Source organism: Hyperoodon ampullatus (genome assembly GCF_949752795.1).
Source record: "Hyperoodon ampullatus genome assembly, chromosome: 15".
NCBI lineage: Eukaryota > Metazoa > Chordata > Mammalia > Artiodactyla > Ziphiidae > Hyperoodon > Hyperoodon ampullatus.
The window spans coordinates 67,794,095-67,809,403 of NC_136928.1; the positions used below are offsets into that span (position 1 = coordinate 67,794,095).

Consider the following 15,309-nt stretch of genomic DNA (forward strand, 5'->3'; position numbering starts at 1 on the left):
ACTCCGAGCGAATATACAAATCTCTCTGAAGCGCAGCTAGGCAACCTCATGAATGCCAAGAGAAAGTGCAGCAGAAAGGCATCTCTTGTCCCGCTCTCTCCTGCACCCGCGGCTCCCACTCCAGACCCTAGGCCCGCGGGGTTGAATCTGGCCTCGCAGCTGCAGCCCGGACCCCGGCATCCAGAGCCGCGGCTCGCGCGGTCCCCGCTGTCCCGCCCCGCCCCCGAGGCCCAGCCAATCCCAGCTCGAGGCCTCGCCTCCGCCGCTGAGCAGCTGGGACACGCAAGATGAGCGGCGGAGGTCACGTGACGGGAGACACCGCCCAGCGGCGCCGCGGTCTCGGCTCCCAGCGCCCTCTGGCGGACACCGGCGGAAAAGGCGCGACCAGTAGTGGGGCCCGGCTAGGGCTCCAAGCCCCGGGCGCACTTCACGCCCGCGCGTCCATTGCAAGTGCAGGCAGAGCTACCCCTGCCAGAGCGGAGGGCGCGAGCGAGGTCCGGAACCCGGGGCTCCCTCACCCTGTCCCCTGCATACGCCTGTCTACCCCTGAACACATAGTAGAGCAGACAGCTTGTTTAGTTTAGTTTTTTTTTTTTTTTTTTTTTTTAGAAAAACCAAGTGTCTTTATTCCTGAATAGTTTAGTATGGCGGTGGGGGCCGGAGCCCCCTCGAGAGAGTCCCGGAGCCCAGGGATTCGGCCTAGAGGCCAGTTGGGGGAGCAAAGGGTGCGAGGATTAGCCCCTCCGCAGTCCGAGTCTTGCAGGGACGGCGATCAGGCCAAAAGTCTGGACGAGGAGACCCCAGAGTCCCCGACCCGGCGCACTCCGGCCGTGGGAAGGACGCTGCTCCGGGCGCCTGCGCTGCCGCGGCGGGTACAGAGACTGCAGCTTGCCCCGGGTCGGGGCCCCGTCCCAGGCGAGACGCCCCGGAGCCCCCCCGCCCCCCCCCCCCCCCCCCCCGCTGGCTGTTTGGCCGGCGTAGACACTTCGGGCCGGTGGGGCCTGGCTCCCTGTCTATGCCTGTTCTAGCTCCAGGTCCTCGTAGAGTAGGGCTCCACTGAAGATGGTGAGCGGTTCCTCCGAGTGCGCCAGCTGCCCCATGACCAGGTCGATGCAGACCGTGTCCCCGGCCTGCAGCGGTAGGATGAGGCTGAAGACGCCTAGGGCGCCCGGGCTGGGCTGGCTCTCGGCCACCGGCTTATTCTCCAGGCCCTCAGGCTCGTAGCCGCCGGAGTCTATGCGGGCCACGCCCAGGTTGGAGCGGGACAGCACGGCCTCCACTTTCTCGTGCCGGTGCCCAGTCAGCACCGCGCTCAGCAAGTAGCGTCCGGCTAGAGGCGCTGTGAACACGCCTGGGGACAACAGTGGCAATCAGGAGGGAGACAGGTGGCAGGGGCCGGGAAGGTGTCCGGGAGCCCTTGCAGAACTCCTGGACTGCGTGCGGAGGGACCCTCTGGGTCTTTTCACCTCTCTTCTACTAGAACGTGAGCTCCACAGACGGCAGGGAAACCAGTGTTTTGTTCATTTCCGCATCCCCAGCACTTAAAACAGTGCCTGGGCAAGAACAGGCCCCCATAAAGAGCTGTGGAATGATAGGCTTTTCCCCTCCCCACCTCACCCCTCAGTCCAAGCTGTGATGAGAATGAATAAATGAAGGAGAGAATAGGGGTCTCCCCAAACCAGAGAATGAAAAGACTCAGCTTGTCTGAAACGGCAAGAATGGGGACATATCACTGCACAGCCTCCCCCGTTCCCCCCAGTGCCCAGCTGCCCACTCCCAGGCTTACCAGTCTCTGGATCATAGTAGCCCCCATCGTTGAGCAGGACTCTGTCGAAGGGCACTGTGCCTGGTTCAGAGCGGGGCAAACTCAGGGCAGCTGAAAAGGCCACGCGGGGCACAGAGGCTGCTGGTGCCCCCTCTGCTCCTGGGTGGGGTGGGGAAGGGTGTCAGAGTGGACGCTCAGTGCAGGGCTGCCCAGCCCCCTTCCCCGCCTGGGTCTCTACCCCCAGGGCTGCCTGAGGCCTTCCGTCCTCCAAATCCTAGTTCAGTTCCCCGCCCTCCAGCACTGAATGAGAGGAACTTACCCTGTTCACCTTGGGGACCTGTGGGAAGAGAAAAGGGAGCAGTGAGAAGTAAGGCAGCTCTCGCTACGTCACTCAGCAAACGTCTGCTTTCCCACTGTGCCAGGTGCTATGCAGACTCCAAAACAGACTGGGCGTATCAAGAAAAGGAGGAAGAGATGTAGGGTCCATTCCGTTCAACCTTACAGGCTCAGCCATCGTCTTCAACACAGCAGTGAGGCCACCACAGCCAACTGGCCAACACGGTGACTGTCCTCGCTCCTAGTCACTTTCCTAGTCACTGTCACAGCCACGCAGGAGCCCCAGTTCCTTGCCCCTGTCCCCCCTTCTCTGTCCGGTGCAGAGTAGAATGTCAAGGCCGGGGCAGCCGGGGTTGGGGCTGGGAGTGGCCCTGGCTGCAGCAAGGATCTCAGCCCACATACCTGGTGGTCCGATGGGCCCCTTTTGTCCATCCTTGCCTGGAGGTCCCGGAGGTCCGGCAGGGCCTGGGGGTCCCTGCACCCCAGGAGGCCCTGGTGGCCCAGCCTCACCTGCAGGACCTACAGTGACAAAACTAAGTTGAAGGAGAGCCATAAAAAGGAGTTTCCAAAGGACAGGGAAGGCGGTGGATCCAGGGACAGGGTGATGGGGCCCCTCGCTGCCCATGCTGGGTACCTAGCCGGCAGAGCAGCACCCCTCCTCCACCCACAGGCCTGTCTGAGCCGTCAGGGGAGGGCGGGGACCTGGGACCTTGGATCATCTCTTGTGGACAAACCAAGCCCTGGGACAGACGTGGGTCTGCAATTCATGCTGGGCAGGGCAAGGAGAAAGTGGACGGGGTTAAGGCTGGGCTGTCGCAGGGTCAGGGGAGGAGAAAGAAGGGACTTGAAAGGAGTGCCCCCACCCCGTGCCTCCTCTTGCCCCCTCACCAGTGAGGTCCTTCAGACTGAGCTGGTGAAGCCGGTCCTCCAGGAGCAGCAGGGAGCTGTTCAGGGCGCCGAGCCGCCTGCCCAGGCCGGCCTGCCCCCCTAGCAGCTTCTCCAGCAGGGCTGCCTGTGTCTGGCTGGTGCTGTTGGCTTCCCGTAGCCCGGCCCAGAGCCCAGCCACGTGTCTGGAGAGGCCTTCGCGCAGGCCCTGCAGTCCCCCGGCCACCGTGTCCAGCCGCTCACAGACTCCCTCCAGGCGGCCCAATCGCCCCTCTAGGCTGGGGCACTGGCCGGCCTGCGCCTGTCCCTCTTCCAGGCCTCGGAAGCGCTCTTCACTCTCTGTAGCATGCTCTGTGGCCTCCTGCTGCAGCCTGTTAATCTCAGAGATGATACGGTCCTTGGTGGCTCCCAGGTCCGCCAGATCAGCACCCTGGCCCTCCACTGTGGTCTGGAGCTCATGCAGTGAGTCATTGAGGGAGCTGAAGGTGAGAATAACCTCGGAGAGCTCTCCCTGCAGGGCCTGGAGGGCTGAGCCTGAGCTGCCCCCGAACACACTGAAGCCATCCAGAGGCCCACGACTCGGTCCCCCAACACCCGGGCCGGCCCCAGGGCCCCGCGCGGGTAACAGGGGGCAGGAGCAGCGCTCCACACCATCCCGAAGACGGCCCAGCTCCTCCTGGACACCACCGCAGGCACCACAGCCCTCATCCCCACGGGCCTGCAGCAGCCCCTCCAGCTGGCCCAGCCGCGCAGCTGTGACATTCAGCTGCAGCGTGAACTCTGCAGCCGTCTCATCCAGCGCATCGACACGACCCTGGAGCTGGCCCGCGACCCCTTGCAGTCCCTCCAGCGTGGCCTGCTGGGCCTCCCCAGCAGCTCCCAGCTTGTGCAGGCCTGAGCCCACCAGCTGCAGCTGCCCCTCGCTGTCCAGCACCCTGCGCTCCAAGGCACTGAGGATCTCGCTGACCTGGGAGCCCTGCTCGCCCGGGGCCCCAGAGCAGAGCTGCCCACATGCCTGCACAGCCCCTGCCACCTGCTCCTCCAGCAGAGCCAGCCGCCCCCCCAGCTCCCCGCTCACATTGGCCAGCAGCCCCTCCAGCTTCTCTTGTTGGCCCCGGGCAGCAGGCAGCCAGTGGCCCAGCCCCCCGGGAAGCCCCCGCCAGCCCTCCTCCAAGGGGCCCAGGGTGGAGTTGCATCGGTCCTCCAGGCGAGCGAGGCGGGACGCTAAGCTGGTATAGCCTGGGGGGCGGACCCCTTGCCCAGCTGCTACTCCCAGGTTGGTGCCTCGCCTCCCGCTCAGCACTGTCACCGAGCCAGCCACCACATCCAGCCTCCGCTCCAGTTCGGCCAGTCGCCGGCCCAGCTCTGGAGGGCAGCATTCCTGAGGGGGCCAGCGGCCCAGGGCCTGACCGGCGAGTTGCCGCTGCCGCTCCTCCACGGAGGCCAGTAGCTTCTCCAGCGCCCGCAGCCGCTCCCTGTCCTCCTGCTGCTGCCGGCGGAAGCCATCCAGCCCCGTCAGGCACACAGAGCAGGACTCCTGCAGCCGCTGCTCCAGCTCCTGCAGCAGCTCCTCGCCGCGGCCGGGAGGGGCCGGGCTTGGGCCCAGAGCCCTGCTGCCACTGCTGCCACCACCACCGCTGTGATGGGTGTTGAGATGGCCCAGCTCCTGGTCGTGGGTGGAGACGCGGTTGTCCAGGAGCTGCAGCTGCTGCTGTATCTCGTTGAGGGTTTCGTGCACACCAGGGCGGGCAGCTGCATCTGCGGGCTGCTGCCTCCCATTAAAGGCTGTCTCCACAGCTCTCTGGACGTCTTCCGTCAGGCGCCCACTCAGTCCCTGCAGGAGACCCCGGAGGCCCTGCAGCTCCTTCGTCAGGCTCTGCACCTGCTCCTCCAGCTGCTGCACCTTCTGTGACTCCCCAGGTCCTGGCAGAGAGGGGAAGGCATAAGGTCGAGGGGCTAGGCCTCAGCTCAGTGCCTACCTCCTAGGTCCTGCACTCCCCAGCTCCAACAAGAGGGCAGAGGTCCCAGCTGATTCGGCCATTCCTTAGCTGCGTGACTCGGGCAAGAAAAGATGGTAGGAAACTCCATTCACTGAACGCCTTGAAGCCACATGTGTACCATGGCTCCTTCCCACATCCAACAACTCCACTGTGCAAATACCATTAGTTCTTCCCATTTCACAGACTGGGAAACAGAGGACCAGAGAGGTTAGTCAATTAACTGGGCCATGGATTACAAGTGTGATAAGTGGCAGAGCCAAGTTTCAAACCCAGGTCGTCCATCAGACCACCAAGGCCAGGTCCTTTCCACCTTCCAGAAGGCCTCTTAACTTTATGGAAACTGTTTTCACATCTGAAAAAAGGGAATGATACTATGTCACTCGCTCAGGGTGAGTGAAATGCGAACGTGCGGTAGGAACCTCTCCACAGCACTACAGGGACAAACAGGGCTCCGAGGCAAGCTGCGGGGGATCTGGCTGGATGGTGGTAGAGTCAGCCAGAAGTTCCTGTTTCCGTAATTACAGCACAGCTATCTCCCTGGCAGGCAAACACAGCACATCTGCAGTGCCGGGCAACGGGGACTGCTGCATTCTGGGACCTGCAGTCTCCAGAGGCCACGAAGGGGCCTGGGACCTGTAGTTGGCTGCAGTGCATGCTAGGACTTGTAGTCTCATCTGTCTATCCCCTTGGACCAAGCTTCTCCAAGGAATTCCCCCTTCCTCCGCAGCTGTTCCCAACTAGGAAGTATCTTGGCCACATGTGGGCGAGAACGAGCACATTCTCTTTTTCTGCCTTCCTTTTCTCTGGGTCTCCACTCAATCTCTCTTCTCTGTGTCACACACACACACTCGGACACGGACACGGACATATTCTCTCTCTCTCTCACTCGCTCGCTCTGGCTCCCACGTATGGGAAGGGATCTCATTAACTCCCTTCTGCCCCCTCTTCTGACCTGGAGCAGGGGTTCCCCGCAGCAGCCCGGCCCACGCTTCCCGCAGCACCGTCTCGCCCTCCTCTCCCCAGCAGCTCCCGTACTCACCTTCCCCACCCAGTCCACTCAGGTGGTTGCCCGCACTGGAGCCCGAGAGGTTGGGGCGGGCGGGCCGGGGCCGGGGGCGCGGCGTGGTGGGTGCAGGGCCCAGCGCCGGGGCGGGGCCCTCGGCACAGTCATCGCCCCCGTACCCCTGGCAGCACCTCCACTCCATATCCGTTACTGTTTTGTAGGCCACGCGGTAGCGAGGGCGGAGGAAGCTGCGGTACCTGGGAGAGGCAGAGGGAGGCCTCTTGACTCCTCCCCGTCCTGTAGTGATCCTGGCCCCTGTCCTCAGAGATGCGCAGCCGCCGGGGGACTAGGCCTGTCCCTCAGGCTGGGTCCCCCTTACTGACCAGCCTGTGGCCTTGCTCAGTTGACAGTTTTCAGCGTGTTGGCCAAGGGCCAAATCCCTATTCTTCCTCCCCTTGTCCTGTGCTGGAACTTTGAACTCCTCTCCTTGACCATGACCCAGCCCGGAAAAGGCATTCCAGGGGCTGGCAGGGGGGTCCAGGTAAGTTTGCCCTCAGTATTCCACCGCCAAATTGCTGCCTCAGCATCTCCTCAGCTGGCTCTGACCGAAGCCCCTGGTCCTGCCCCTTGCTACCTGCTTGGTACAAATGCCCCCAGTTGGCCGCCCTAGCCCAGCCCCAACCAAGTGCACAGCCCTTGGGGGCTGGGGTGCTCACATGATGCTGTGGGAACACTGGGGCTGGCCCCAGCCACAGGGCTGGTAGTCAGGCTTGATGAAGGTCTCCACTCCATCCTCAAGGACACAGCTCACTGTCCGGGTCACCACATAGGCACACCAGTTCCTGCAGATACAACCCCACGTGGGCCCAAGATCCAGAGACACATGCCCCCAAGGAAGGCCCAGGGGGCTACCAGAGGGGCTGAGGGAGGGTCACAAGATGAAGGGCCCCTGGGGACGGGTGGGAGCCAGGGCTTTGGCAGGGGCAGCTCCCCCCACCCACCCACCTTCCTGTGCAGCAGGAGTCAATAAAGACTTTTCAAGATGGGGACAGGAGATGTAGATGCAAAACCACAACCACGAGATGTTGGTCCTCGTGGCTGGGGGCACCTGGGGAGCCTCTGAATCCACGCATTCATTCGTGTCCCTTCTGCCTCAACCCCCAGCTTGGCGTGGCCTGTGTGAACCGACTGGCCAGGTCCCCTGGTGATCCCCTGGATGCTGGCTTCCACCCACCACTCAGGGGAGAGGACGGGGCAGGCAGGGGTCCAGCTCAGGGTTAAGGAGAGAATAAGCCATTGATCAGCCCTGCCCGCCTTGGGGCTCGAAGTTCTACACTCTTGGCCCCATTCACGCCAGTCTCTGGTCCGTGTCGGCTGGAGAGCCACAAGAAGCAGAGGGTTGGCGTCAGAAGCGTGGATTACTGGACGGGGCTGAGGGAGCCCTAGAAAGGAATGAAAGGTCTGCCGAGAATCCCAGGCTGGTATGCAGCTGGCGGCTGGCAGGAAGGCCTGGCTGGTGCCCCTCAGGGTAGTTTCCCTGGGCGCCTAACGTGGAAGCGGATCTCCCTGAGGTTGGGGGGGACCTATCTCTTCAGGGGGCCCTGGAAGTGCCCTGAGGGAAGACGGGCATGTAAAGAGCCACCTGACGGATGGGTTTCCTCTTCCCCCTGCCCTGCCCTAGGCGGGGACAGCCCAGAAGAGCGGACCCAAGGCGGGGGCCAGGATACACACCTTCTCACCCACCCTCCCACCTCCCTCCAGCCGCGGGCTGGGACCCAGACTCTTACCTGTGGCGGCTGGCAGGCCGGGGGGCGCTCTGGGCCTGGGGTCCCCCCGGGCTGAGGGCTCCGCCACTCCCAGTGTAGAGGCTGTAACCGCGAGGAGGGTAGCTAGCCGCCCCCACGGCTGTGGTCAGCAGGCAGCAGAGGTAGCAGCTCCAGAGGGTTCCGGGGGCCATGGCGGGGGCGCTCCGTGGTGGCCCTCAGAGGCACATCCTGGCCTGACCACTGGCGCCTCTGCCTGGAGCCGGGGATGCCGCTGCTCCGAGGGACAGCAGGTCCTGTCCCCAGCTTCCTGCCGGCAGCCCCCAGCCACACGCCTCCTCCTTGGCCGCCTGGCCTGACCCCTCTCCCCCTCCTCTTCCCTCCTCAGGCTCCTGTCTGTCCCTCCCTCGGTTCCTTCCGCTGTCCTCTTCTCCACTTCTGAGGGGGATTTGTCCTCTGTGGCCCCCGGCCTCCTGTGCCTGGTCCCGGGCCCTCTCAGACGCTGCTTCCTGGGCCTCCACCCACTCGCCCCAGCTGGCCCTCCTCTGGTCTCCCTATCGCTTTTCCCCAATGACTGGATCCTGAGGGTGACAGGGCTTTGCCCCTGTGGCTGCTCAGAGGCGCAAGAGTGGCTTCGGGGCGGGCCCTGGCCTCCCGCCTCTCTCTCTCTCTCCCTCACTCCCCTCCCTTCCCCCCTGTCTGGCTGGCGGTCCAGCCTCCCCCTTCCTCCCCCCACCTCTCCAACCATCGTGCGCCACATCTGCTTCTTGTTAACTCCGGGAAAGAGAGAAAAAAAAAGGAAAAACAGAGAAATGTGGAGTTGCCCCCGGGCTTGGGGCCAGCCTCTCAGACGGGCCACATGGAGCGGAGCTGGGGCCAGAGCTGGGGAGGAGGCCCAGGGCTGGTCGCTTAGACAGGGAACGGGAGCTGGAGCCACAGCTCTCCTGGGGCCAGGGCAGGCCTACCCTGGGAGAGAGGACCTGAGAGAGGAGCCCAGAGGGGAGAGGTGGCGAGGAGAACTGTAAAAGGAAGAAAGAACCGCAGGGCTCAGCAGGACAGTCACTCACCATCTAGTCCAGCTGCCTCCTTTCATAGATGTGAAAATTGAGGCTCGGAGTGGGAAAGTAACTTGTCCAAGGTAACACAGCAAGTCAAGAGCAGGGCTCAGATTAGAATATAAATGGTACCCAGGTCGGTGGCTTGGGAGGAAAATGGAGGAGAGGAGGGAGGGCTACTGGGCCAGGGAGGAAAAGGAGAAGGACTCCACTGAGGCAGGCAAGAAATTCAGAGAAGCCAGAAGAAGAAAGGAATCTGGAAATGGGGAGTAGCCTTCTGTCAAGCATGGAGAGGACATGGGCAAGAGGAGAAAGACTTTCATTCTCAAAAGGCCAGGTGAGGGGCTTCCCTGGTGGCGCAGTGGTTGAGAGTCTGCCTGCCGATGCAGGGGACACGGGTTCGTGCCCCGGTCTGGGAAGATCCCACGTGCCGCAGAGTGGCTGGGCCCGTGAGCCATGGCTGCTGAGCCTGCACGTCCAGAGCCTGTGCTCCGCAACGGGAGAGGCCACAACAGTGAGAGGCCCGCGTACCACAAAAACAAACAAACAAACAAAAAAACCAAAAGGTCAGGTGAACATGGGTCTCAGACTTGTCTTGGAGAAGGTCAGCCATGAGTGGGGTGGGGGAGGGGAGGGAAGGAGGGAGGTGAGTTGGGCCCCATCTATTTAGCCTGAAGGAAGTCACTCCCTAGAGTGGAGCCAAGTCTGATAGCCTCTGAGGCAGGTAAGGAAGTCGACTCAACCACCAGCCTGCCCGGTAGGCTCTGTCAGAATCTGTCAGCCGGCCCCTCACCATCTGGCCCCCAGCGTTGTGTTCTGTACAGGTCTCCCTGTGTGGTGGGCCGCTTGGGAGAGCCAGGCAGCAGTACTAGACAGAAAGGAGGCGAGAGCCCGGTGTGTGGGCGCTGCGGAGGTGCCTGGGTAGCAAAGGCACGTGTAGGACTCAGTAAGGAGCAGCTGGTCCTGCTGGGGAACAGGACACAAGCGCCCGACAGAGAATGAACACAGGGCAACACAGACAGAAGGCCAGATGGGTGCTGTGCTCTGGGTAAGAGGAGGGGAAAGATAGTTGGCTGCTGCGGGGAGTCACAGAAGAGCTATTGGAAGAAAGAGAATCTGATAAATGTGGTGGTGGTGGGGGAGTGAAGAACAGGGACGGGGTCGGGGGGAGAGATTTCAGGTTGGTGAAAGCGGTCTGTCTCAGTTTCCTCATCTGTAACACGGGAATAATCATAGTACCCTCCTTCCTAGTTTCGTGTGGATTAAGTTAATCCATGTGAAGCATTTAGAATAGTGTCTGGCATGTGGTGTTAGCTCTTCTTTGTGTCAGAAAGTCAGAGAGGTCGATTGTGGAAAAATCAGGGAGAGGTTCAGATGACTGGTTAACAGCTTGGGTTACAAGTTTTTGAGTAGGGGGTCGATACACATGCAGAAAGAAGATATTCTCGCAAGAGCAATGGGCAGGGTGTTAGGGCGCAAGGATGCTGGTTCCAGCTCCTCCTCTAAACAGTGTTATCACTTTGAGCAAACCCCCTGACTCCACCGGGGGTCTGCTATCTTTCTGTCATCTCAGGTCCCTTCCAAATTCTACACTGCAAAGTGATGCAGACTTGGAAGAGAAGGCTGTGACTGCTTGGTGACTGCCTGGGTAATGAGGGACCAGATGAAGGGGGACACCACAGAAGCTTCCAGGGTTTGAGCCAGGATGAGTAAATCGAGAAGAGGAGCAGGTTTGAAGGAAAGAAAGATGACCTTCGTTTGGGCATCCTGAGTTTAAGATGAGAATAACACATCTCAATGGAAATAAACGTCCAAAGGAGATGGTTAGCAGTGTGGGTCTTGATTCTGGGAACCATTTGCAGGGTAATGGTTGGAAACTATAAGAATGGATGCCACCAAATCTTCAGTGTGAATCTGAGTGATCTGCCTCTGAGGTCCTATGGCCCAGAATATGATGCTGATGACTGGGAGAAATGTTGGCGAAAAGACAGGATGGTGAAAGTAAACACTGGAACCATCAGAAATGGAAATTTGTGGCTGTTCCTTAGAGGTGGGGGGATCGGCACCTAGGGAGGCTTGAAGGAATTGGTCCTAGAAGGTCCTGATTTCAAAGTCACCGTCAGTGGAAGGCAGCAGCTTAGGCCCTGGCCCTGGCCCTGGCCCTGGCAGGAAGCTAACTCACTTCCCCTCCAGGTGGCCCTGGCTGCTGCTGTGGGTTTGCTTTCTCTGCTCTTCCCCGTCTTCTCTGTTCAGGAGCTTCTGGCAACTTGAAAAGTCATCCCAGCCATCCTGTGACTACCCAGTTGTCACCCGTTCCTTTGCCTGCCCCCTTAAGTTACAAAATCTGTTGTATTTTAAGTGTGTCAAGTCACAAGTGTTGTCTTTGAAATATAATGGCAGTAGGTTGCATTTCATTTAGTCCTGTAATTAGGAGCCAAGACCTAGGGCCTGACATGAATGTTTAGAGATCTCAAAGAAATCAGTGGGTTCACTGGGGAGGCCTGAGGTGTTGGGCAAGCAGGCTGCAGTGGAGACTAAGGTTAGAGGGAATGCAGTGGTGGCGGTGGTATTGATAGGCAGCCACAAATTTCCACAGAGACTGGAAGAGAATTCCTGAGACCAAAAAAGGCTAAGAGTCCCGGGGGCACTAGGACAAGATCTATTTTATAAACTTTCCAAGACAGATTTCCATGGGTCTAGTGCCAATGGGAAATCTTGGCTATACCAGGCAACTAACACATTCAGTCAACCATCACTGACAGAGCAATGAACTCCTGTGCCTGGGGCCAGAGAGATAGGCGCCCCAGCAGTAAGGAGCATTTTATGCCTACCACCCTCTGTCAGAAGACTGAATAGTGGGAGGAAAAGGGGGGAATAATATCAACCGGGCCTTGGGTCATGCCAACCCAGATGGGAATTCCAGCCTGTGGGGACTCTTGAGCAAAAGTGCACTCCTGCACAAATGCACACATTTTCTTTTTCCTTCCAACCCTTCCCACAGGTACAATACTTTAGGAGCCAACCTCCCTGGACGCAGGGCCCAGTGCCCCTTTTCCAGGTCTTGCTGCTTTTTCACTCCTGAGCCTAATCCTGACTATGTCTTCTGCTTGCAATTGTCACACTAATCACAGACATTAAGCTCCACACGTTCCCCCGCCCCACGTGCCCCCTAACCCTCTCTCTCCCCCTATTTCCCCCAGGATAAGACTTCACCTGTCTCACTTCCCACATACTTTTCCACCCAAGCTTTTCTCAGGAGTTGTTAGCTCTTAGCTGAGTCCAGTTTAGTCCTGAGACCATTTTTAACTTGGTTAAAATGTTCCTCCAGGCACTAGGCCAAATGACCCATTCAAGGCTGATAAAGACTCGCTGACCTAGGCACAGGAAGTTCTGGGAGGTGAAGGACATTTCTGGATGGTTCTAAAACAAATCCTTTTCCGCTTGCCCCTGACCCTAGGACAACCTATTGAGTCCACAGTCTGACACAGAGTATGGAACAGAGGAAGGAGGATCAGGTGACAGTCTCTAACCATTTGTAGAAACTTGATCAAATCAATTACCTTCTGGGCCTCAGTGTCCTTCTTCATAAAGTGACCTTGAAGGCCCCCTTCAGCTCTGAGAGTCTAGTTTACTTTGCAACTGGGTCAGCTGGTTTCTGGACAGCCTTGGAAAGCTGAAGCACTTCCAAGGCCTTCCCTTATGTCATTTGCAGTCTAGAAAGTCTACTTTCCAGGATCTAGTTGTGTTTCAACAGATCTAGAAGTTTGGTTGCACTTGGATCTGCTTCAAATTTCCAGGAGATGCAAAGCATAATGTGTGTAATCCTTTAAGACCTAGACCCTCATTCTCCCAGAGCAGAGCTGGGAACAGACTGCTCACTGAGGGGACACATGAGGGAGTACACGGCTGGGATTTCACCGTTATGTGGAGGGAACATGGGCTTGGGATTCTAAACAGAAAACTTCTGGGAAATGGTGGGGGCTGGGTGATGAGAGGGGAGGCCGGGGAACTACAGACTGCTAAAGGCTGAGACCAAGCTTAGGAGTCACTGGGCTGGTGCATGGAGGATAAACTGCTGATGGTCCCAGGCCAGGGAAGCCCACTCCGGGCTAGTGCACCCTTAGCTCACCGTGCACAGAGGCAGCCCGTCGGTCCCCTTACCCAGCTGTTCCAGCCCCATAGCAGCTCCTGGAGTTTTCTTTGGCTCAGAGAAGCAGAGGCGTCCCCTGAGCCCTGGCCCCCCTCTACCGCAGAGCAACTGGCTTCCATTACCCCTGACAGCTCCAGAGAAACAGCCCAGCCCCTGGCCCCAGCCTGGCTCAGTGCCGTTCCCTTTTATGGTGAAGCTGAGGGAAAGCAAGGAGGTGTGGGGGGGTACGTTTTGGCTGGGCAGAGGGTTGTAGAGCCCCAGGCTGCCTCTCCCCTCACCAGAGACCCTCGGACATCTACCCACAGTCATCTTCCTTTTTTCTCCTCGGTGGCCCACTCTGCTTATAACCCACACGACCCCTCTTGCTGGTCCCAGCCCTTCCTCCTTTTCCCCCTCCCTCACATCCGGGGGGGGGTGATTTCCCACTTGGCTTAAGTCCCACGGTTTGGGTTTTGATTCCGGGAGGGTCCGCCCTATTTCCGACGCCCACCTCTGAGAGTGGGATGGAGGGAGGGAGTCCGGAAGGGAGGCACTGGTCAGATCACAAGCAGGATCGTTCTATTTGGCGGATGTGGGGCAGAAAGGCTGGCGCCGAGGAGGGTCAGCCGGCCGTCCCAGCCCTGTCCCCATTCTGCACCGCCTCTCACCACTCTCCCGGCCGCCCGGACCAGGGAGGGGACCCTGAGGGCAGGGCGCAAAGGAAGCACCTGGCCGGGCCGGGAAGCGAAGGGTGGGCAGCAGCATGGGGGCCCGCGACCGACAGGGGGGCCGCAGTCTAGGGTCAGGCCGAGCCTCCCGCTCGGTCCCGCCGCCGCACCCTCGGTCTAGCCCACTCCTCGGCTCCAAGGAAGCGGCCCCAGCGCCGCTAACCCTGTCCCGGACCACGCCAACAGCTTCCAGCTGCGCCGTGCCGCGTACGAAGCGAGCGTCTGCAGCCCGCCCGCCCCCTACGGCGGCCGGCCCCTCCTCAGCCCCGCCCAAGACCCCGCCCCTCGCGAGTGCGCCGCGGGAGCAGGCGAGACGCGGGGGCTAGGGAGCCCTTACAGGCGGAGCCTGACGGCCGGAAGTGGCTGTTTTGGGACTGAGCTGGCGCAGCAAACTTCCGGCCCAGGTCTCCTACCTCGAGCTAGTCCGCAGACCGTGTCGGAGCCGAGCCCTGCTGATCAGGTGAGAGGCACGCAGGCGCGGTCCACGGCCCATCGGCGGTGGCTGGGCCAGTGGGGCGAGGACGGGTCTTGGTCTGGGCGAAGAGTGCGCCGGTCCGAGGCTCAGTCCCTCCTCTTCTCCGCAGCATGATCACGGACGTGCAGCTCGCCATCTTCGCCAACATGTTGGGCGTGTCGCTCTTCCTGCTTGTCGTTCTCTATCACTACGTGGCCGTCAACAATCCCAAGAAGCAGGAATGAAAGTGGCGCTCTCTGCCCCAGGTAACGGTACGGGGCTGTAGCGCCCAGCCCCAGAGAGTGGCGGGGCCGCGCCAGGGCGTGAAGGGTTCGAAACTTCAAATCAGAAAGTGTTGGGCCAAGCATGATACTGGGCCCCTTTATCCGCACAGAGCAGCGAGTGCCCTGCCCCCTTCCCCCTTAAACTGCTCCCTGCTAGAAGGGGGTGGGTTCCCTAAACCCCCTCAGTCCCCATCTTCATGTGGTCCCCAGATGCCCAAGTTGATAGTACGGGTACAAGAAGGTACTGACACCCGAAGGAATAAAGGTACTGAGGATGCCGTCCAAGTAAGAGGATTTAGGCTCTTCTCTTAAATAGTACTCACTTTTCCAAGGTTGTTCAGGCTTTTATTTAGGCATAATTTTTTTTTGTGAGGGGTTGGAAAAATAGAGAATTCTATTTCAGGGGCACAGGGCACTGATTTAGGGGTTGGCTAGTGTAGACCCAAGCCATAGAGAAGAATGGGATGGGGGAGGTGTTGTATGAACGTCTTGTAAACCAACCCGTAAGTGTGGTTGAGGATTGTAAGGGGGGACAGGCTGGATGGGAGTTGATTCCTGAAGGATTGCCCCAGAGGAAAGCTGCAGCATTTTCCTTACCTCAGGTCTTTCCCCCTCTTTTCTAGGGTTCCAGGACATAGTCTGAGGCAAGATGGAGGGTGTGAGGGGCCTTCACACTTCACTTCATCCCTTCTACCCATCACAACATACAAAGCAACTACACCTGGATTTTTCCAAACAACTTTTATTTCCTCAAAGTCTTCCTTAACCTTATGGAACAAGAAGCTGCCACTGAATAGGGCCCAGCATAGGGCTACTTTATTTTCTACTCCCTCCCCCCAATATAAAAATATAGATTTTTTTTGTGGTCCCAAAATCGTGTGCTGTGGAGGGAGGGAAGGGGTGGCAG

The 15,309-nt window shown here is 59.6% G+C and overlaps 2 protein-coding genes across 2 annotated transcripts; one reads left to right on the forward strand and one right to left on the reverse strand.

Annotated features, from left to right (window-relative positions):
• Nucleotides 1–571: 571 nt before the first annotated feature.
• EMILIN1 (elastin microfibril interfacer 1) lies at nucleotides 572–7,946 on the reverse strand (the record flags this gene model as incomplete). The annotated part of the gene is made up of 8 exons (XM_079720791.1): nucleotides 572–1,351; nucleotides 1,787–1,924; nucleotides 2,085–2,102; nucleotides 2,504–2,620; nucleotides 2,990–4,909; nucleotides 6,026–6,246; nucleotides 6,706–6,831; nucleotides 7,777–7,946. The coding sequence occupies 8 exons, from the start codon at nucleotides 7,944–7,946 to the stop codon at nucleotides 1,014–1,016; spliced, it is 3,048 nt and encodes a 1,015-aa protein (XP_079576917.1). The 3' UTR covers nucleotides 572–1,013.
• Nucleotides 7,947–14,072: 6,126 nt separating this feature from the next.
• OST4 (oligosaccharyltransferase complex subunit 4, non-catalytic) lies at nucleotides 14,073–15,260 on the forward strand. The gene is made up of 3 exons (XM_079720874.1): nucleotides 14,073–14,124; nucleotides 14,249–14,384; nucleotides 15,026–15,260. Exon 2 carries the CDS (start codon nucleotides 14,250–14,252, stop codon nucleotides 14,361–14,363), a length of 114 nt encoding a protein of 37 aa, XP_079577000.1. The 5' UTR covers nucleotides 14,073–14,124; nucleotide 14,249; the 3' UTR covers nucleotides 14,364–14,384; nucleotides 15,026–15,260.
• Nucleotides 15,261–15,309: the final 49 nt, after the last annotated feature.